The sequence below is a fragment of the Suricata suricatta genome, chromosome 9, assembly GCF_006229205.1.
Source record: "Suricata suricatta isolate VVHF042 chromosome 9, meerkat_22Aug2017_6uvM2_HiC, whole genome shotgun sequence".
In the NCBI taxonomy this organism is placed as follows: domain Eukaryota; kingdom Metazoa; phylum Chordata; class Mammalia; order Carnivora; family Herpestidae; genus Suricata; species Suricata suricatta.
Window position 1 is genome coordinate 105129360 of NC_043708.1, and position 23117 is coordinate 105152476.

The 23117-nt window shown below is 40.1% G+C and overlaps 1 protein-coding gene across 7 annotated transcripts in view; it reads left to right on the plus strand.

The window, feature by feature from the left end:
• Positions 1-1782: 1782 nt before the first annotated feature.
• PIAS1 (protein inhibitor of activated STAT 1) overlaps positions 1783-23117 on the plus strand; it is a 123050-nt gene continuing 101715 nt past the window's right edge. For all 7 annotated transcript variants that reach the window (XM_029950267.1, XM_029950269.1, XM_029950268.1 and 4 more), the window contains exon 1: positions 1783-1837. In XM_029950267.1, the coding sequence (XP_029806127.1) occupies positions 1814-1837 (24 nt within the window). In that variant the 5' untranslated portion in view covers positions 1783-1813. The remainder of the gene's footprint in view (positions 1838-23117) is intronic.

Consider the following 23117-nt stretch of genomic DNA (forward strand, 5'->3'; position numbering starts at 1 on the left):
TAGCCAGTTGGATTTGTGAACCTGGATGTGGGTGGAGAGGCCTGGGCGGAACAGAAATTTGAATGTCAAAGAGTTGGATGAGTTCTCTTGGGGAGTGTTAAATGGAAATAACAGGTAAGGCCGGAGCCCTGGAGCACTACAACATTTAAAGATTGAGCCAAAGAGGAGAAATCGGGAGAGTTTGAAAAGGAGGCTCAGTGAAGGGATTGGAAAATCGGGACAGTGAGATGTTGAAAGGAAGTTCAGGGGGAAAAGTGTTTCAAGAGAAAGGAGTCTTGTCAACTGTTTGCAATTTAGCTGAGAGGTCATTTTAGATAAGAATAGAGAATTGACAATTGGTTTTGGAAACACAGAGGTCGTTAATAATCTTGATCAATGATCTTGAGGGTAGTCAAAGCTGGATCAGAGGGGCTGAGAGGGAATGTGACATGAGAAAGTGGGAACAGGCATGGTAGAGAGATCTTGAAAAACTTCTCTGAGAATTTATGTATGAGGAGAGAGAAATGGGGCAGTTTTGGAGGAGATTTTGGAGCCAACGGAGGTTTCTTTTAGATGGGAGGAATTTCAGTGTGTTTATATGCTGATAGGAGTAATCTAACAGGGGGAAAAGTAATGGTGTTGGAGGGCAAGGTGATTGTAGGAGTAAAATTCTTAGGAATGTGGGCGGGAAAGGAATCCAGGTCACTGGTAGAGGGACTGGCCTTCATAGGCACCAGGACACTTCATTCATAGTAACCCAAATGTAACTTGGCCTGTTAAGAATAGTTTGGAGTTCATGTTTGTCATCTTTTAAGTTTTTCCATGAGGTATGAAGCAAAATTGTGAGGAAAAAGGGGGGATTGGGGAGGAGGTATAGGAGGAAAAGGTGTGAAATAATTCTTTCATGACATCTACTTAAATGTCAGTTTATTGGAGAAAGCCCTCCCTGTATTAAGTACATCTTCTTCCAGTTGCTATGCTCTCACTGAACCCTTTGTTCTTTTCTGGTACTCATCACTATTTGTAATTGTATCTTTATTGGTTCACTTGTTTGTCCCTCTATTAGAGAACTACAGGAAGGCAGGGACTTTGTTGTATTTAATTTTCAGATGTATATATATAAAGAAGCAGGACTGGTACATAATCACTAAATAATTACTTGTTGAAACGAAGAGTTAATGAACGAACGTCTTCAGAATTTTGTTTTGGGTCACTCCCGTCAAGTGTTTGGGCAAGTCAGTCTCCCTCTCTGAGCTTTCATTTCTAAAGATATATATATACCACGGGAATTGGAATCTCCTCTCTGCCCACCTCACCGCGCTTTCATGAGGAGGATCTGAGATAATAAATCTGGAAATGCTTCCTCAAGTGATCCTCAAATGTAACGGATTGTAGCCTCGCAGGTAGCAGGTGCTGAGAAGGACTCGCGGGTTAGGGGAGGGGGTCATTATAGTTTCTGGGATTGTAGTCATCGAAGCTTTGCAGCAAGGTTCTGCTGGCCGCGGAGGGGTGGGGCTCAGGCCGGCAGCCCACTCGCTCCGGCCTTTCTCTGGAAGAGCTAGTCAGGCGAGGATGGGGGGCGGGGAGGCCGTGGGGGGAGTAACTGTCAAACCTCCCGGCTTGGCGCCATTATTTAAATGGTGCGTGCCCGTCTCCCTGCTTTACGTGCCCGGGGCGGGGCTCCGAGGGCCCGGAGAGGGGCGGAGGCCGGGGGCGGGCCGGGGAGGTGGAGGGGCAAGAGGGGACGGGTCGGGGCGGGGCCAGGCTGGCTAGAGGGGCGGGTCTAGCGGCGGCCCCCGGCGAGGTTCAGTGCGCTTGCGCTGACAGACGCAAGATGGCGGACAGTGCGGAACTAAAGGTAAAGCGCAGCTCGAATTCAGTTCTAATATTCGGCCGCGGAGACGGCGCCGCTGGTGCCGGAGGGGATGGGTCTGACCCTGGGGGGCCGCTCGGGCCTGACTCCACCTGGGCCTGGAGTTGTAGGGAGGAGCGGCGCGCCCGGCTCCAGCTGAGGGGGCCCGGCAGCGGCGGGCCGCGGGCCCCGGGTGCCTCGGGGGCGCTGACGGGTCGTCCCCGGCGTGTTATTGTTGTGGGCGCCTCTGGCGGGGGTGGCGGGGGAAGAGATCGGGAGTCGGGAGGTGGGGGCCTCGTCTGCCTCCTGGGCTCGGCTTCCTCATCTTCCAGCCAGCCTCCCCGCCCCCCCTCCCTCCACGGGGAACGGGGGCTGGGGCAGGGTGTCCGTGTAGGGGGGATTGGGAAAGCTCCCCGCCGCCGCTTCCTCTTCCTCCTTTGCAGTCCCGGGCTGCTGTCAGGAGCTCTCTTTAGACCCCCGGGAACTTGGCTCCGGCCGCCCCGCCCCTCAGTGGCTCCCTGCCGCCCCCGCCCCGGACTGGGCTCTCCCCGGCTGCACGCCTGTCAGGAGGCGCCCGGGGTGCCCCACTTGTGGGCAGCGCGATCTTGGGGCATTGGGGCGGGGATGTGGGGAGAAGCTCTGGTAAAGTTTAGCGAGCCCCGGCCCGGCGTTGGGGTTCGGCTGAGGGGTAGCGGGGGAGTCTGCCTGGGCGGGACGTTACTTTCTCTCGGATTCTGGGCAACGGGTGGGGGGGAGAACCCCCCCTCGAAGGGTGTGTATTTGGAAGCAGTGGTGGGTGGTGGGAAGCAGCTACCTCTCCCTTCTTTTCCTGCTCTTCCTCTGGCTGGTGTGGAGGGTAAGAGGAGCCTTTGGGGGTCTCTGCACACACCATGATGGCGATGCTATAGCTGATGGAGGTGAATGGTTCGTGTTTATATCCCCCCGTTGCCTTTTGTTTGTAGGGACATCTTCCTGGCCATGTTGATTTGAACGCAATTCTCCCCTCTTCCGACTTCAACCCCCAATAAATAGAACGTTCCTCTCAACTGTACCAATTACTCACGCCTCGCGAAATCGGATGAAAGGGTGCCCCCTGTTCCCCGCTTTTTCTCCCACCCCAATCCTCTTTACCTGATGATGGCTTCTTTACCGAAGCAAATATACGAACCACTACACAAGCTGTTGGGGGAGGGGGGGCGGAACCCTTATGATTGGATTGTGACAAATGGGGCTCCGCTTGAATAATTTTGGTTTAGTAGCAGGCAGTTTTAACTAACGCGTATTATTTCGAGGCTCTGAACGCGATATTCCCCTCGCTGTGGCTTCCTGTGTGTGAACCAAGCAGCTGGTTTTATCTTGACCCAGAGAACTGACATCTCTGTCAGTGGAGATGGGGATATTCACTTGTAAATTTTGGGGGGGGGGTTCTCTTCCTATAATTAATAAAAATTATTTAGAGATTTTTTTCTTTCTGTGTTACACTGAAACGACAGCTTCTAGAACAACCAAACGCCAGGTTTGTTTCTGGAGAGTTTTTCTGTGGAAAGCTTTGCCGAAAGATAGGTTTCCCCAGGAATTTTGCAATTGTTAAGAATCCAAAATTTGTGTATTAAGGCACTGGCTTTGAGTGTCATTCTTTTTAAATTGACTTCTAATTACGCATTAATTGAAGGGAGAGCAGATTTGGAAGAGTTGGTTTCGTTTTTTTTTTCCCCCTAGTTTCAAACTATTGACTGAAATGAAAAAGCCTCAGGAATTTGAATATTTTGAGGTCATTAACTCTTGAGACGAAAAGTACACAAGTTTAATAAGATACACGTAGTCACTATGTTCCTATGATCTTTACCTTCTAATATTTACTTTGTTTGGAATCCTTTTGAATGGTCGCTAATCAGTTCTGTCGTACAGGGACCACAGAATAAAGCTGAAAAGCTTGTGCTGGGTATATTGTCACACTTGATGCTGTCCAAAGAAACTGGTATGGAAAGCACATGCTGGGAGATTTCCTCCTTTGTTCTTTCTCATTTTAAGAAAGTGCCTTTGGGGATAGATGAGATCCCTGGTGTGAGTCTTGTTAGGTAAAGTTTCTCTTCACAAAAATGAGTCTGTGTCAGATAAATGCTAAACACTGGGGGGAAACATTATTTTTCTAAAATTGGTCTTCCGTTTTGCCCTTTCAAAAATCTACATTAATTTTTTTTTCCAGAGGAAAAACTGGTCTTATGTTCCTGTAAGACAGTTTTTTCAAATTATAATAACTTTTGACATACGGGTTTGTCATTGTGTGTGCCCAATACTTTGAGAAGCTGTGATAAATTGGTTAGCTGGTGATAGCTGTGTTAAAAATTTCAGTACTTGATTGTGGTTAGGTTTGCTGGTTTTTTTTTAAGGAGGTAGATGATCTTAGGAATGCCTACCATAGTTATTTGAGAATGTGTGTATATAATTTTCTGTGCAGTATGCGTTGGAAGATACTCCTTTTGGAAATTATATTCTCTGATGTCTTTTTGTTTTTTGTTTTGGATGTAAATAGCATTTATTCCTAATAAGATAGGCAAAGTCAGAATAAGATTTAAGAAAAAAAACAGATATTTTTTCAAAGTTTTGGGTAAAAATGCAGTACTTGACAATGGATTTCCAACTATGAGGTTTTGAGTAAATACAGTGACTTTTTTGTTACCTTAATTTACAACACAATTTCCTTTTGCTGTCGATTGTATTCATGATTATTTTCCTCATGGCCCATTTTAGTGAGTCCTTTTAAATCTATAACAAATCTACAAGGATCAGATGGGAAGACGGATAGATCTGTATCTCCTGTAGGAATAGTGCAAGCTGCAGCACTTGAAGGTACTGCCAATAAAAATTAGATTGTGAGTCATACATATCAAAAAGAATTTTCTGTGCATGTTTATGAAAGGTTTAATTTTTCATTAGAGGAATACCCATAAATGACATTTGTAGGAATGTAGAGAGTGAGCATTTTATTAATCTTTAAGAATTTAAAAAGGAGGAGGGTGTGATGGCCAGATGATCTTGGAAGTTAATAATCTGACAGCTTCATGCAGTTTTTCTTAGAGTACTTTTTTTTAATTGCAGTTTTTTGCACTAAAGCTCAAATCAAGTTACACTGGCATTTTAACTCACAGGAGTAACAGTGGGAAGGAAGAAGTTCATTTTAGTGGAGTAAAATAATGGAATTCAGTGGGAAGAGAAGCCATTCTTTTATTACTTATTTTAGAGAACTGAGCAGGGGAGAAGGGAGGGTGGTGGTGGTGGGGAGAGAATCCCAAGCAGGCCTCATGCTCAGCACAGAGCCTGATGTGGGGCTCTATCCCACAGCCGTGGGATCATGACCTGAGCCAAACTCTCGAGTTGGACAGATCGAGCCACCCAGGTGCCCTGAAGCCATATTTTTAAAACTATGTTTTTAAAAGTATCTATAAGCATGTCAGTAAATTGTTATCAAAGCCTGCCGCTTTATTTTCAAGAAATAGCTGCTTATTTTTGATCTTTGTGCTGTGAATTATCTGCTTTTCTTTCAGATAGAAGCACATAAATCTGACAATTTATTCATGGATTTGATTTGAATTTCCCTAACTTGGTTTTGTGTCAAGTGCCACATTTAGATGACTCTTGTCACCATTTTTATGAACAGTATTTAAAAACAATTTATAAAACACTTTAGTTTTTAAGTATTTCATAGAATTGTTTTGAAATAGTGCTTTTTCATCCACAGTTTTCTCCTGGGTCATTGTATTGTCTTTCTCTTCAAAGAGTCTCTTGTAACCACTGTGGATTGTAATAGTGGTTAGTGGTGAGTCCACAGCTGATTAACCTTGAGTTTCTCCTGGTGAACTCCATCAACATGTTGCTCCAGGGTTCTTGCTGAGGCTTTTTGAGTTGAGTGTAATTTGTACTCTTTCTTGGTGGTAAATAGGGATAAGAAAATTAAATGGCTCATGGTTGTAGTGGAAACTGGGAAGAAGTTATCTGAGTTTCTGAAAAATTGGCTGTTTATGAAGAGATGTAGCCTTTAAAAACAAGACCCCTGCCTGGTTCATTATAGAATTGATTGCACTGTTTTCTGAAGTAATTTGCTCTGGCATTATACCTCCCCCCCTTTTAAAAAAATGTTTGAATGAATTATATCTTATTTTTATATAGTACTTTGTAGTTCATAGTGTATCACATTATCTCATATGATCTTTCTAACAAGTCTGTGAGGTAGGAAGGCAGGTAATCTCTTTCGTGGATATACTGAGACCAGAAAGAGTAAGTGACTAACCCAAGGTCATACAAATAACAGTGGCAGGGGCTTGTTTGAACCTAGGTCTTGTGATTTCAAGCCCTGTACTCTATAGGCTGTTGTAAAGGTGGCATGTCGGTCCTGGAGCCCTCTAGGGTGCTGCGCTCACAAAGAATTTTAGTTATGTTGTTGCTAATACTTTGGCTCTTGCTCTATGCCAGGGTATTTTTGGATATTCCTTGGTGTTTTTGCAAGGAAGATTTTGGAGTTTGTTAGTTGGAATCATAGATGTTTTAATTCTTGCAAATGTCATTTAACTTTGAAAATTTCAGAGAATACTCAGTGAGCCGAAAAAGAAACACCTGTAATACCAGCACTTAGAAAATCATGGGTTAACAGCTGAGTATCTATCTGTTTAGACTCTCTGTGAGCATATGCATATGTATATTCATCACAAAAAGAGATCACACTTTTATTTGTTATCTGCGATTTTCATGGCTATCTTTCCAGGTTAGTAAACATAGGTCTGTGTGATCATTTGAAAGGTAACATTGTATTTTACTCAGCTAGTACTTTATCATTGAGCAATTAGATTATTTCCAACTTTTTGCTATTTTAAACAGTGTCTTAACAAACAGCCTGATCTAAAAGATGGCAAAACTTTTTAAATAACAAAATACATTGATATGACAGAACTTTTTTCTGTGCTGTAGGCAGCACTGCAAATGGATTTTGATTAGATGAAGTATCTTGAGTGAAATAAGTAATTCTTGATTTGTTCGTTGTCTATACTTCTGTTTCTATTTCTCTAAACCTATCAGATAAGATTATTAAGTGATGGCAGAGATATATTCTATAAAATGTAAGTAAACATTGCTTTTCAATCAGAACTTTTGATAAAGTATGAAATAGAGTATCAAACAACATATATCATTTATTTCAAGTGTGTTTGATTTTTTGAAATTATATCACAGTAATCAAATATTGGAAGTTTATGTGCCTTGTTTAGATATGCATGTGTTTTTAACTGACATTTTAGGAAGAGCAGTGCTGAGCATTAATATAGATGAAGTGGAAATGAGAATTTGTCTTACACATATTTTTAATCTTAAAACTAAGTGTTGCCTTAATATTAGATTGGTAGGTAACATTGTTTTGAGGAGGCTGTTCTAGAAAAGAGATTACATAGGCAGTGAAAATATTTTTGTTTTAAGGAGAAACTTGTATGGATGAAAGCAATAAATGTATATGTCAGTTGAGTTAAGAATATAGTTTGTGGGGGCGCCTAGGTAGCTCAGTTGGTTAAGCGGCTGATTTCGGCTCCAACTGAGGGTTGGAGGGGGAGGAGGAGGAGGAGGAGGTGGTGGTAATGGAGGAGGGCACTTGTGAGGAAGAGCACTGGGTGTTATAAGGAAACCAATTTGACAGTAAACTATTAAAAAAAAAATGATAGTCCCCTTCCCCCACCCTTCACCCTTTCCTCCCTTCAGAATTTTCTGGTAAAACTTCATTCTTTGTAATGTAATAAATATCCAAAATTCAGCAAAATGAAGAAACTACCTTTTTCCCTTTTCTGTTTCACCTTAGATCAAGCAAACAAAATACATCTAACCCCTTTGAACACCAACGGGTAACTGAAATATTAATAACTCTCACAGATTTGTTTCATGTTCCTATTTTTTTTAATGTTTGTTTTATTTTTGAGAGAGAGTATGAGCAGGAGAGGAGCAGAGAGAGGGGGCCTGAGGACCCCAAGCAGGGGCTCTGCACCCACAGCAGTGAGCCCCATGTGGGCCTCCAACTCATGCCATGAGATCATGACCTGAGTCCAAGTCAGTTGCTCAACCTACTGAGCCACTAAGGTGCCCCAGCAAATGTTCCTGTTTTTTTAAAACTTCATCTCCTTCTTACCTTTCCTGCTATTTGCTTTCTTTCAGTTTCCCCCCCTTTGGTTGCCAGGTTAATTTTCCCAAAACATTCTTTTCATCCTGTCACTCCAATAGCTTTCCATCGAAAACAGGATAAAGTTTTAGCTCTCAGGTATTCAGGATTTTCTATAGTCTGATCCCAGTCCACTTTGTGTGAGTTTTGTCTCCTCCACACCATGGCACAAGCCTTTAGCTTAAAGCCAGAGCTGGTAGCTTGTTTCTTCTTGTTGACTAGTGTTGTACTTTGTACACCTCTTCATTTTCCTCAGTCCCTACCCTGTGGACACAGTACCTGCTTAAGATATATTTGTGGGGCGCTTGGGTACCTCAGTGGGCTGGGCATCCGACTTTGCCTCAGGTCATGATTTCGCGATTCATGGGTTCAAGCCCCATGTCGGACAGCTCAGAGCCTGAAGCCTGTCTTCGGATTCTGTGTCTCCCTTTCTCTCTGACCCTCCCCTGCTCACGCTGTTTCTCTCTCTCAAAAATAAATAAAACAAAATTAAAAAAGTTGTATTTGTGAAATGAACAAATTATGTTCAAGGTTAGTTTCTGTTAGTAAGGGGGCTGATGCGCATGTCTGTATGATGGTCAAATTGTAAATATTCACATCTTCACTTTTTTCATGGCTGCTTTGTAGATGAACTTGAATAACATATCTAGAATAATTTTTGAGACTGTTTCAGGTTTGTCTTTTATGTTTCTCTAACTTATATATGTAGTAAGTGAATGCATTTCTTATTGTAATGGTATAGAAGTAAATAGAGGACAGTTTTAAACGACTTCATTATCTTCAAATTCCCCTCTCCCCTCAAAGGTAATCACTTTGGTACTAATCTTTTTTGGGGGTGGGGAGCATAACAGCTTTATTGAGATATAATTCACATACCATACACTGCATCTGTTTAATGTACACAATTAAATGGTTTTTAATGCATATACAAAGTTGTGCAGCCATCACCATAATCAGTTTTAGAGTATTTTCTTATCCCCAAAAGAAATCACACACCTTTCAGCTATTTCCCCCATTCCCCACAACTCGTTTCACCCTGAGGCAGCTGCTAATCTTTTTGTCTCTGTAGATTTTATGTCTCTGTAAATTTATATAAAATGTCCCAAATAGGCAAATTGACAGAGACAGAAAGCAGATTAGCCTATTTTAGACATTTCATATAAATGAAATCATATATAATCTTCTGTGTCTGACCTATTCATTTTTCTTTGAGCACGTGTGTGTGCTTGTATAATATTTGTCATTTTTTATATGTCTATGTCTAGATTCAGAACAGGGTAGGCACAGAGGAGGACCTTAGTATTACTAAATGAATGTACATGTACATACCTATATTTTTTAAAACATAAGTGGGGTCCTACTAATACTACCTGTATGATGGTTTAAATTGTAAATATTCACATCTTTGACTTGCCCCACCTTTTTTTTTTTTTTTTACTTAATATTTATTGTAGATCTTTCCATGCCATATCCCAAAATGAGATGGTCTCATTTCTTTTAAACAGTGCACATATTTCATATGTATGTTTATAGAGGTTTATCTCTTTATTAACATGTCTAAAAGTTCTTGTTTTGATGGTTTTGTTATATTGTTCCTTTTTAAAAATAATTGCCATATTTAATGGAACATCTATGGTATAAGTTTTGGAGTTTCACTGAAAAATAGGAATAAAAACTAAAACAGGTAAGGGGTGTTTGGCTTGAGGAGAAATGGAATGTAAGCTCTTTATGGGATTCTGGCAGTGTACAGCCAAAGCGGTTCATTTTGTATTTGGGTTTCTGAATGTGAGCAAGCCTGTTTTTAGCTTCATGGCATAGTGCTTAAAATAGAATTTAACATGCTATCTTGTGCTTTATGGTGAATTGTAAGACTTTTCTTGCAGGCATGTAGGTCTAATCTTAAAAAAAGATCTGAAAGATTTCAGGATAAATATTTTTCTGAAGCATTAAAATCATCATTCTAGTCTCTAGAGTTCTGTTAAGTTACCCAAGAATGGGAATATAGAGGCATTCAACTTATGGTAGGCACTTGGCAATCATTTGTTACTTATTCAAGAAGTATCTGCCACATTCTGTCATTCATTATGTTTGAGTTCTCACTGTGTTTGAGTATCACTGTGAGGTACCAGACTATCAGTGATTTGAGTATATCTCTATGCATATGTGTGTATTTTTAAACATTCTTGTTATAATGGAATATTTATTTAAAATTATCTTTTTTTTTAAATCATGTAACTAATACAGTAGCTATTCCGATGGTTCTCAGAGTCTATTTTCCAGACCTCTGGTGGTTCACCAGGCTCCTTCTGGGGGTCCTCCAGGTCAAAACGATTTCTCTAATAGTAGTAAGGGACTTGCAAAATCAGTGGTGGGTAAAACTGCTGGTGTCTTAGCATGAATTAAGGCAGTGGCACTAAGCTGTACTAGTTTAGTACATCACTATGCATTTGGAATTAAAAAATAAATGCCAGTTACACTTAGTGTCCTGAATAACCGCCCCCCCCCAAATGTGTTGATTTGATTATGTGTCATTCCTTGAGTACATTTTAAAATACATGTTGTGGGGCACCTGGGTGGCTCAGTCCGTTAAGCCTCCAACTTCGGCTCAGGTCAGATCTCAGGTTTGTGGGTTCGAGCCCCGCGTCAGGCTCTGTGCTGACAGCTAGCTCAGAGCCTGGAGCCTGCTTCCCGTTCTGTGTCTCCTTCTCTCTCTCTGCCCCTCCGCCTCTCATGCTCTGTCTCGCTCTGTATCAAAAATAAATAAAACATTAAAAAAAATTTAAAATACATCTTGTGTGATAAAATGAGAAGTGCCTGTAAAAGCACTTTTACTGAGCACCAAAGCCGATGGTTATCAAAGAAAAGGTCTTGTGCAGTTATTTGCATTATGGGCTGAACTCCTTTTTTTAATGGAATACCATTTTTACTTGAAAAAATGGTTGACAAAGTATGGTGATACAGACTTGGATATTCAGCAGACATTTTCTCTTTAAGGAAAACAACTGGCAATATTTGTTGCTGATTGTAAAATTCAAGCTTTCTAGTGAAAATAGAATTTTAGGAGACTTGTATTTGCTATTGTGTTTGAATTTCTCAATACTTTTTGGTGAGAGCAGTGGTGGTACTAGTGGACGTGATTGAAGTTGTATAGCAGAAGTGTCAACATTTGGAAGAGCTGTGTAACCTAGTGAAGCGTTGCTTTCTAAATAATGCATGGTATCACAAAATCATGCGTGGGTGAAAAGATCCATTGGGAATGGAAGGTAGACCAATGGAGTTCAGTAAATCAGAGTAGGAAGTGTTAACTGATCTGGTTTCAGACTCCATAATGCAGCAGCCTTTAAGAAACTGCCATGTGCTGAGTTTTGGTGAAGGATCAAAGAATATCCATAGTTACTTGAAAAGGCTATTGAAATATTGTCTTAATCCAACTACATACCTGTGGAAAGCTGAATTTTCTTGTGTACTTCAGTCAAAACAACCTCAATGAATGCAAAAGTGGATATGAGAATCAGGCTGTCCTTTCTTAAGCCAGACACTAGAAAGGTTTACAAAAATGTAAAACAATGACAGTTTTCTTGCTAATATATTTTTGTCTTGGAATATAATTCTTAAAATTTATATGTGACTTATTTTAATAGTAAATTTATTATTATTGTTTTAACATTTATTTATTTTTGAGAGACAGAGAGAGAGAAGCATGAGCGGTGGAGGAGCAGAGAGAGAGGGAGACACAGAATCTGAAGCACCCTCCAGGCTCTGAGCTGTCAGCACAGAGCGTGATGCGGGCTAAAACTCATGGACAGCTAGATCATTACCTGAGTCGAAGTCTGATGCTTAATCGACTGAGCCATCAAGGCGCCCTGTGAATTTATTATCATTAAATGATAAATCTTTAAAAAATTTGTTTTCATTTCTAATACAGTAAATATGGATAGATTTAATCAACAAAGATTTTGCAAGTCCTCCATTTTCCAGACTGTAAAAGAGTCCAGAGAGCAAAATCTTTGAGAACCTAAACACTGTGTAAGATTCACAGTACAAGAGTCTGTAGCTTAAAATGAGACTATCCCTTTCACTTCTTCCCCGTGGCATTTTTTTATTATTTAAAAGAAAAAATAGCCTGTTTATAGATAATAGTGAGACCATTTACAAGGCAAGTTTGCAAGCAGAAACTGTTGAATTGTATCCTGCATTTCTGTAGTAAAAATACTAACGCATTGCATTGAATGACTGACTCTGCTCTCAAGTGTTTTAAATCAGTAATGGTGAGGGAATTGTATAACTTTTTATTTTTTCAAGGTTATGTCTCAACCCTTGATGGGCTTTTTTCTGTTGTAGAGGATAGAAATGGCTTGGATAAATGAAAAATCCATACAGATGTCCCCTAACTTACTTTAGCCAATAGTTTCCTCTTCAGCAGATCCTCTTAGCTCTTACCAGATATCTAAGGTGATTGGTTTGCATTTGACCTATTTCATTTTCTTCCTTTCCCTCTTGTGGGATTGAAGTGGAACCTAGAGATTATAAAAGTCTGAATGCTTTTCTGGTTTCTTTCTACTACTTTAGAGTTGTTTTTGAAAAACTTCAGCCTCTGTATTCCTCAAGAGACTTTCCCCAGGGTGTCAAGGAAAGAGTGGAAAATGAAGATTAAAAAAATTTTTTTTAATGTTTATTTCTGAAGGGAGGCAGAGCACGAATGGGGGAAGGTCAGAGAGAGAGAGAGAGAGAGAGGGAGGGAGAGAGGGAGAGGTGGGGTGGGGGTGGGCACAACACAGATTTTGGCTCCAGGCTCTAAGCTAGTCAGCACAGAGCCCACTGTGGTGCTTGAACTTACAAACTGGGAGATCATGACCTGAATGGGAGTTGGATGTTCAACCAAGACTGAGCCATTCGGGCACCCCTGGAAAATGAATTTTATGCAAAAGTTATTCCAATCTGTGATTTCAAACTCAGGTGATACCTTAAAGGTGAAAGTTTTTTTTTTTTTTTTAAGTATGCTATTCTTTGTGTAATTGAACTAATTAGGGAAAATAACTTGAATTTTAGGATTGCCATTATTTTTCACTTCTAAATTTAAATAATATTCCCAGGAATAGTTTAGACTAATGAGAAGGGGGGAAGAGTTAAAGTTAATAACCATTAATTCTAGAGTAGGTTTTAAAAATTTTCTAATTAAAAATTTTGTCTAATGTTTATTTAGTTTTGAGAGAGAAACAGCAAGAGCATGCATGTGTGAGCAGAGGAAGGGCAGAGAGAGGGAGACAGAGAATCCAAAGCAGGCTCCACGCTGACAGCAGAGAGCCCAATGGGCTTAAACTCAGAACCACAAGATCATGACCTCAGCCATAGTTGGATGCTTAACTGACTGAGGCACCCAGGAAGGAGCCCCAGAGTTTTTCCAAGTGGCAACCCTCCTATGCCCAATAGAAAGATGCCAGATAACACTCATTTGTAATTAGCAGCATTATTTGCATATAAAAACTATTTGGATAGTTTGGTTAAGTTCAACTTTGCTACTTTATGGGTTGGTTGACAATTGTTTAGAACATATTTTCTTATAGGTAAATACTTCATACTGTACTAAAGTGTTTTCTGGAAACTGCTGATCTTTTTTTTTTTTTAGGTTTTATTTGTTTTTGAAAGAGAGAGAGACAACATGAGGAGGGGAGGGTCAGAGAGAGAGGGAGACACAGAATTCGAAGACAGGCCCCAGGTTCTGAGCTAGTGTCAGCACAGAGCCCGATGTGGGGCTCCAAACCACAAACCATGAGATCATGACCTGAGCCAAAGTCTGACACTAAACCGACTGAGCCACCCAGGTGCCCCTGGAAACTGCTGATTTTAACAGGTGATTCTGTGGAGTGTGATACAGAACATTTTATTTTGCAAACACATTCCAGTTCTATCAGTAGCTTTAGTAAAAGTGGCTCATTTTTTGGTGTTCAAATGTCTTGTCATAAGTGCATAATGTGTTTGAAGGACTAGGTTCTGAGGGTGATGCTTGTGTTTGTATGGTGGGCTGGGGGTGGTGAGGATGCTGTGAATGCTGTTGGGATCGGGGATTGTCCTCCGCTGAATGTAATCTGCACATAAAGTTAATCAAGGGAAAAAGTGATATTGATATGAAGTGCAAATAGTTAAGCTTTTATTAATTAGCTATGGGCTTAGGGTATTTTTTTTAAGATTTTATTTTTAAGTAATCTGTACACCCAACGTGGGACTCAGACAATCCTGAGATCAAGAGTTGTGTGCTTTACCGACTGAACCAGCCAGGCACCCTTGCTTAGGGCATATGATTGAAGTAATATCTTATGAATACAAAAATAATTTTTTTCACTTGATTTAAAGATTACTTGATCCCTTAATGTTTTCCCTTTTACAGTCATACATAGCTTATTAAAAACATGGATTCTGGGGGTGCCTGGGTGGCTCAGTTGGTTAAGCCTCCGACTTCGGCTCAGGTCAGATCTCACGTTCGTGGGTTCGAGCCCTGCGTCAGGCTCTGTGCTGACAGCTAGCTCAGAGCCTGGAGCCTGTTTCCGGTTCTGTGTCTCCTCCTCTCTCTGCGCCTCCCCCTCTCATGCTCTGTCTCTCTGTATCAAAAATAAATAAAACATTTAAAAAAATTAAAAAAAAAACATGGATTCTGAACAGAACTTATTTTACTTCCTGTATGTAGTTAGGTCTTTTTAGTCAGTCATTTATTCATTAAATATTTGAGTGTATTCTGTGTACCTGGTATTGTGTTAGTCATCATTATACAGAGATAATTAGAGCAATTCCTGATGGAAAAGAGTTCAGTCTGATGGAGAGGTGGACACATACTATCTTGCATCATAATTATCTGCTTAAGGCCAGTAATAGAGCCATTTATGGCTGATCTGTATATATGTTTTACTTAACTTTGAATCTCTACATTTTTATCATATTTAAGATTGTTTCTCCTCAACTTTCACATAAGAATACTGTAGATGAGTAAAAGAAACTTAGTTATCATAATTTAATTCTTTGGAAAACTTACTCTAGTCTTTTGTCCTAAGATTGTTATAACCCTGCCTTCCTTCCTGCCTGCCCCATGGATTTAAAAAAGGATCATTCAGGGTGCCTGGGTGGCTTAGTTGGTTAAGCATCCAACTCTTGATTTTGACTCAGGTTAATGATCTCACTGTAGTGAGGATTGAACTGTGTCAGGCTCTGTGCTAGGCATGGAGCCTGTTTAGGATTCTCTCTCTCTCTCTCTCTCTCTCTCTCTCTCTCTCCCCCTCTCTCTCCCCCCCTCTCCCCCTCTCTCTCCCTCTCTCTCCCTCCCTCCCTCTCCCTTTCCCTCAGTTGTGCATACATGCTCTCTTTTCTCCCTTAAAAAAAAACTAAAAAGGATTATTCATCTTAGGTTAGTATTTTGCCAAGCTAAATTAACCAAAAGCGATTAGTAGCAAAGGACTTAAAGTTAACATTGAACTTTAATAATGATCTTACTGAAAGTTAGTTTACTGTTAAACCTTTGACAAATCTTAGCTTCTCAGAAAATTTCCTCTAAGGGCTAGTTTTATCTCTTGAATGAAGCTAGACAGTTTGAAGTGTGGTAGAATTTTGAATAGTTAGAGCAGACATTTTCTGGGTGTAACATAAAATAAAGGTTATTTATACATTGTACATGGTACAGAGTACCATTTCACTTTTGAATCTTAACATATGACCTGTCTGGAGGTTTTAGGATCTTTATTCCTGGTGTGGTCAAACTAAATGATGAAATGTCTTGGATGGGTGTTTTTCAGTCATTGTACTAAGGTGCTTCATGGCACAGTCTGGAGACCTATGTCCTTCACTTCCAGGAAATTGTTTTTTATGGAGCCTTCAGTAATTTTCTCCCTTTCATTTTGTATTTTCTCTTTTCAGAGGACTGGATCTGTGCTTTTACTTTTTTTTGTTTGTTTTAAACCAGTTGACTATTGTCTTTTGCTCTGTGCTTGTGGCTTAATTTTTCTTTTTTCTTTCTTTACTGTCATTTTGTTTCTTTTTAGGGAGGGAATATGATACGTGTTCTTGTATGGTCAGTTTGTAAACTTTGTGAAGCTCATAGTGTGAACAATATTAATATATGATAACCATTCTTAAAGTTGCCAGTGTTGAATTAAGATTTGTGAATGATGATAGACATTGTGGTCTTTCCTGAGAGAAAGGTTGGTTGCTTTAAAAAATGTATACAGGGGCGTCTGGGTGGCTCTGTTGGTTATGCGGCCGTCTTTGGCTCAGGTCATGATCACACAGCCTGGATTGGGGGCTCTGTGCTGACAGCTCAGAGCCTGGAGACTGCTTCACATTCTGTGTCTCCCTCTCTTTCTGCCCCTCCCCCACCTGTACGTTGTTTCTCTCTCTCAAAAATAAACAAACAAAAAAATAAAAAATGTATATATAAAATGATAGGTATAATTTTTGTAGAGGAATGTATAACTTAAAAAACATTTTTTTAATGTTTTCTTGTTTTTGAGAGACAGCGTGAGCAGGAGAGGGTCAGAGAGAGAGAGAGGGAGACACAGAATCTGAAGCAGGCTCCAGGCTCTGAGCTAGCTGTCAGCACAGAGACCAGCGCGGGGCTCGAATCCACGAACTGTGAGATCATGAAATGAGCCGAAGTCGAATGCCATCCAGGCACCCCGAGGAATCTATAACTTAACAGAGGACTAATAAAACATCAAACTTAATAGGATATTCCAAAAGTTGGAGCCTTTTTTTGTGTACCCTCATCCTGTCTCATCCCTACTTCCTTTTAGGTAATTTGTATTAATAGGTTGCTTTAAAAAAAAGTGGTGGTTATGTATACTGTTTACTTGTAAGGGTTTTTTTAAGTTGCTGCTTCTGATTAAATCATCTACACCATAGTCATAAATTTCCAAATTTGATACAGCGTTCTTTGAAGAGGAGGATTCCATAGGTAGAGGTGGAGAGAGAAGTTTTGGAGACCTCATTTTGAAATCATGCAGAACTGTGATTAATATATATGTCCATAGAATCTAGCAGTTATGCCAAAGGGGTTTGGGGAAGACAAAGGAACTAAAGTTCATTGCCACAGTGATTGACACTTGGTTAAATCTTGGAAAGTGCTTAGATTTATATGTGTCCATGCTGTAATTCATGAGAAAGTTGAGTTGAAGTGGTGAGAAAGGTCTAGCTTTTTGGTTGGTGGAAGCATAAACCATTAAAGTCTGTGTAACATATCTTATTTTTCCCCATTATTTTGTTTCATACATTTTCAAAAGTTTTATGTAAAGTGAACATACTTATTCCTATATTGGGCTATACATAGTCTGTGCTAAATCTTGAAAACAAGTACTCTCCCTTGCCCTTTCCTTTTTTCAGCTTCACATTTGGCCTTTCGTATCCCAGTTGCTTAGGTCAAGGATCTCATTCCGTCACTAAAAATGCAGGCTGATTTATGTACCAGATACTGTGTTTGGGAGTGAAACAGATTGAGTGTTGGCTCTTGTGAAACTTACATTGTAGTATTCCAGTTAAGAATATGAAAAATAGCCTGGTTCTCTCGTACCTTTCTGTATCTGAATTTTTATAAATAACATGTTTTTGTAATTAGCAAAAAAAAAATACTGCTTTTAAATTTGGAAGTTTTTTTTAATAAAATAACAGCTCTGAATGCTTTGTTATAGAAAATTGAAAAGTTATTTGTTTAATGTATACTTATTAAAGGTAGTTTTTGGAGGAAGGAGATATGGGAGGGAAAAGGAAAAGATGACTTAATTATCATGGGAAGTTCGATTGCTGGCTTACTGGGAAATTAGTGGGATGCCTGTGCCCATTGCAATGGATGATTATGGATATATAGTAACATCTGTTTGCCTGTGTGCATGCATTCTTCTGTCTGCCTGAGTTGTAAAGTTGGAACCAGTTGAGTGTGCCAGGCATAGAAGGGGAAGGGAATTTGGCAAAGGAAAGTTTAATGATGGATCAGTGGAATCTTTCTAAGCTGGACCTGAGGCCGATGGATAGACAGTGATAACTAACATCAGTGAATTGGAGATATTTATGATGTTGAATTATTGCAGCAGAGGTACTTAAGTAAGAATAGGAGGTGGTGGTTGGATGATTTAGTGTTTGAATTAGTGATTTTGGAGGTGGTATAAGTTCTGGTTAAAAAGCCCAAGGAATGGCCACCAGAGTGAGTGGCTGAGGGTGGAGAGTAATGATAGAAAGTTAAGAAATACACCTGAGGGTATTGGGTTGGAGTCTGGATAGTTGAGTAAGGTGCAGTGAATGACAGGGATACTGTTCTAGACCTACACTATCCATAACTGTAGCCACTAGTCATATGTGGCTATTGAGCGTTTAAAATGTGGCCAGTTCGAATTGAGATGTGCTGGAGGTGCAACTATATAATGGATATTGAAGACATAGTGTCAGAAGGGGGATGGGAAATATCTCAATATTTTTAAGTTGATTTTGTGTTGGAATGATAATATTTTGGATATTTGGGGCTAAGTTAAATATTAAGTTTATTTCTTTTGCTTTTAAAAATAGAGTTTGCAGAAAATCTAAAATTACATGTGTAGCTTGAATTTGGAGCTTGCATTATATTTCTTTTGGGCAGTGATTTTCTGGAAGTGTTATCACCAATAAGTTGTATGAGGATTAGAAGAGAAGACATCTGTAGGGGTCTATAGAACCCAGTATAAGAATCCTTTGCTAAGGGCTCCTGTTTGGCTCAGTCTGTTAAGCATCTAACTCCAGCTCAGGTCATGATCTCACAGCTCGTGAGTTCGAGCCCTGAGTCGGGCTCTGTGCTGACAGCTCTGTGCTGGAGCCGACTTCCGATTCTGTATCTCCCTCTCTCTCTGCCACTCACCCACTTAAACTGTTTCTCTCTCCTTCAAAAATAAATAAACATTAAAAAAAAATCCTTTGGGAGAAGGAGTGAATATTTCTTTTGTTTTGTTTTGTTTTAAAGTTTAATTTTTTATTTTGAGACGGAGAGATTAAGGGAGGGGGAAAGAGAAAGGGTGAGGGAGAATCCCAAGCAGGCTCCATGCTGTCAGCACAGAGCCCAACACGGGGCTCGATCTCATGAGCCATGAGATCATGACCTGAGCTGAAATCAAGAGTTGGACACTTAACTGACTGAACCACCCAGGTGCCCTGGGAGTGGATATTTCTCAGACTTATTTTTCACTGGTTCTCTGATGCTTTCTCTTATGCTGTTTTTGTGCTTTGAATTCCTTTCTATTCAGCCTCTCCACACCTACCTCTGCTCCCTTTGCCCCATACCTGACCTCAAGGAGTTTGCCTCTTTCATGTGGGGGAGAGAAATGTCTAGAACAACTATAATGGAAAGCAACATAAAAGAGTAACCATGTGAATATTTAACAGTATATTCATAAGAGGAAGAGGTCACTTCTGCCTAAGCTTACTTCAAACCGGGCCTTGGACGACTTTTGATAGTTGGTGATCACAGGGAGGTTATTTCAAGCAGAGGGAACAGCATGAAGAAAGGCAATGAGAGAAAACACTGAGGTATGTTTCACGGAACACCCAGTAGATTCACGTGTGGAGATAGATGTAAGAGAGTAATGTAGATTCTGGGAAGTTGGGGGGCAGATTGCTACCGGAACTTTTCACATTGAAATTAGGAGTTTGAAACTACTCAGTTCTGTAAAGGAAAAGGACAGAATTCTGTATGTACACGTAACAGGAATACCTGACCTGCTTTAGGTGCTCAAGGAAGGCTTTCTTGTTTCTGAACCTCTGAAGTATAGAATCCCTCCACTTCCAGGTCTTGTCACATCTTTCTTAATGGTATGTCTTTCCTTCCTTCCTAACTACCACCCTTATCATTTTGCTTTCATGGTATCATATTGGTGTTAATCAACAACTTCTAAACTGGTCTCATATCTTAATTTCCCTTTTCAGTTCCCTTAACTCTTCAGTCACATTGACCTTTTGATTATATGCCAGTCTCTTCCCCACCCCCTCTATTTCCTGCAGTTTGAACATTTTTTTTTAGATTTATTTTTGAGAGAGAGAGAGAGAGAGAGAGAGAGAGAGAGCATGAGCAAGTAGGGGGAAGGGCAGAGAGAGAGAAGAAGACAGAGGATCTGAAGCAGGCTCTGCACCGACAGCAGAGAGCCCATTGGGGGGCTCACTCACACTCAACAACTGTGAGATTATGACCTGAGCCAAAGTCTGACATTTAACCTACTGAGCCACCCAGGCACCCCAACAATCTGAACAGTTTTTATGACTTCTCATTCTTTGTAGGACTAAGAATTCTTTAACCATCCAAACTAAGTAATTTATTGTTTGGATACCAGTAACATGTTGACAAGGCATTGAGCAGAATTATATAATGTCTTTATTTTAGGGAGATAATGTGTATAATTTCTAATAAGTTTGCATTACCAAATGCTTCATAATATTTAAGACAGATGCCAGATCATCATTACGCCTATATTTATTGATAAGGAACAAGACACAGGCTGTATAAGCAACTTACAGTTTGATAGAGAATAGACAAGTAAACAGGATTTCTCTACATAGACTATAAAGGCTGTCGGGTTACACTGTGGAGCACATGGGAAGGTAAATTTGCTGATGTTGAGGGTGGCCTGAAGAAAGGTAATGATGTCGAATTTGACACCTGAATGAGTTGAAGTTAGCTAGGAAAAGGTTGGAGGGGGGAAGAATTACTTGCTGAAAGAACAGCATGTATATACAAATCCTGGATGATGGAGAGCTCATGTAAGGGGGTTCGTGGCAGTGACTGAGACTGGATTATCAGGTGTATTTTAGGCCATGCTAGGAAGTTTGGCCTCTGTCTGGATGCACCAGGTAATCATTGCAAGGTTTAAGCATGAGAATGACCTGATCAGACATGTTTTAGAAAGATCACTAGTGTGGAGAATGTCTTGGAGGGGATAATATTGCAGATAGGGAGAACAGCAAAATCTTTGCAGGCATCTAGGAAGAGATCATGGTAGTCTGAATCAAAGTGGTAATAGGGACTTAGACATTTTAAGGTGGTAGGACTGACCTGACTTGTAGAATGGGTGAAGTAGAAGGTATTGAAGAAGTTTCTGGCTTGGACAGCTGGTTAGGTGGATGGAAGGTTTGAGAGAAATTTGATATACTAGGTTTGGACATGTTGAGTACTTGCAGGACATATAGGTGTTTAGCAGAAGTGGATTTGGAAATTACTGACTTAGAGATGGCATTTTAAAGTTATGAGATGGATGAGGTCACTCAGGAAGACTGGTCTGAGTGAAAATAAAGAGAGTCAAGAAATACAGAGGAGGGGCGCCTGGGTGGCTCAGTCGGTTGAGCGTCCAACTTCGGCACAGGTCATGATCTCACGGTTCGTGGGTTCAAGCCCCGCGTCAGGCTCTGTGCTGACAGCTAGCTCAGAGCCTGGAGCCTGCTTCGGATTCCGTGTCTCCCTCTCCCTCTGACCCTCCCTTGCTCATGCTGTCTCTCAAAAATAAGTTAAAAAGAAAAAAAAAACATTAAAAAAAAAGAATACAGAGGAATTCTCACAGTTAAGACCTAGAATAGTTCTTTAAAAATAATTTTTAAAACTTTAAACATCTTTTATGAACTGCTTTGATGTTTTTAGGAATTTTTCTTTCCTGGGGTGCTTGGGTGGCTCAGTTGCTTAAGCATCTGACTCTTCAATCTTGGCTCAGGTCCTGATCTTACTGTTTGTGGGATCAAGTCCCATATCCAGCTCTGTGCTGACAGCACAGAGCCTGCTTGGGATTCTCTCTCTCACCCTCTGTCTGCCCCTCCCCTGCTCACTCCCTCTCTCTCTCTCTCTCTCTCTCTCTCTTTCTCTTTCTCTTTCTCTTTCTCAAATAACTTATAGCAGTGCTTTCAACAATAGCCAAATTTTGTAAAGAGCCTAAATGTCCATCAACTGATGAATGGATAAAGAAGATGCGGTTTATGTATTCAATGGAATACTACTTGGCAATGAGAAAGAATAAAATCATGCCATTTGCAGCAACGTGGATGGAACTGGAAGATATTATGCTGAGTGAAATAAGTCAGTCAGAGAAAGACATATTCATTGTTTTCACTCATATGTGGATCTTGAGAAACTGAACAGAAGACCATGGAGGAAAGGAAGGGGGAAAATAGATATAAACAGAGAGGGAGAGAGGCGAATCTTAAGAGACTATTAAATACAGAGAACAAACCAAGGGCAAATGGGGGTTGGGGGAGAGGGAAAATGGGTGATTCACATTGATTAAGGAGGGCTCAATGGCCTGAGTTCTCAGTTGGGATGAGCATTGGGTGTTTATGTAAGCCAGTTTGACAAATTATATTATAAAAAAAGGTTAAGAAAAAATAATTTTTCTTTCCTTAGAATTTGATATAATGGACTCTTTAAAACTGTGCAATTGAAGATACCTTTTGCTGTCTAAATCTGTTTGGTTTGTGAGTTCAATTAGCAAGAGTTCATTAGTCCAGAGTATTTTGAAAATATATGTAAGATTGTAAGCACAGAATTTCTTAAGTTTGGGAAAAGCTTTGGAGATCAGTCATCTATGTAACATTTTAACTGCATGTAGTAATATGGCCATGTTGATTTGACATTTGGTAAAGATAGTTCACGTTTTAAAACTCATGTTTAGTTTTAGAGTATTAATTCTACCATGACCATATAAGTTATCACCCATACTGGGGCACTTTTAAGAGTGGAAGGGGATGCTTTCAATAGTTTTGCTATTGAAAGGTATAAACGGGAACTCCTGGAAATTTTGAAGATCTTTTAATTTGTTCCAAATTTTCTTCTGTGAAGTACTAAGGAATGAGATGATAATAGATTAAGATATAATAAATAAGAAGGCTTTGTGAATCAGTAAATTTGCAGAACATTAGATGCAATGGTAACATTCCTGCTGGCCTTCTTAGGATGCCCGTTTGTGTCCTATGACTTAAGAAAGGAGGGCATAGAGGGGAATTACAGAGTCTTGAGTTTCTTGAACTTGTTTTGCCAAAGAACCCAATCTCTGAATATCTATAAAACTATGAGCCTAGTTTGGAAAAGGCTGGTGTAGAGTATCCTGTCATTTAAATTAAAGCTCTTAA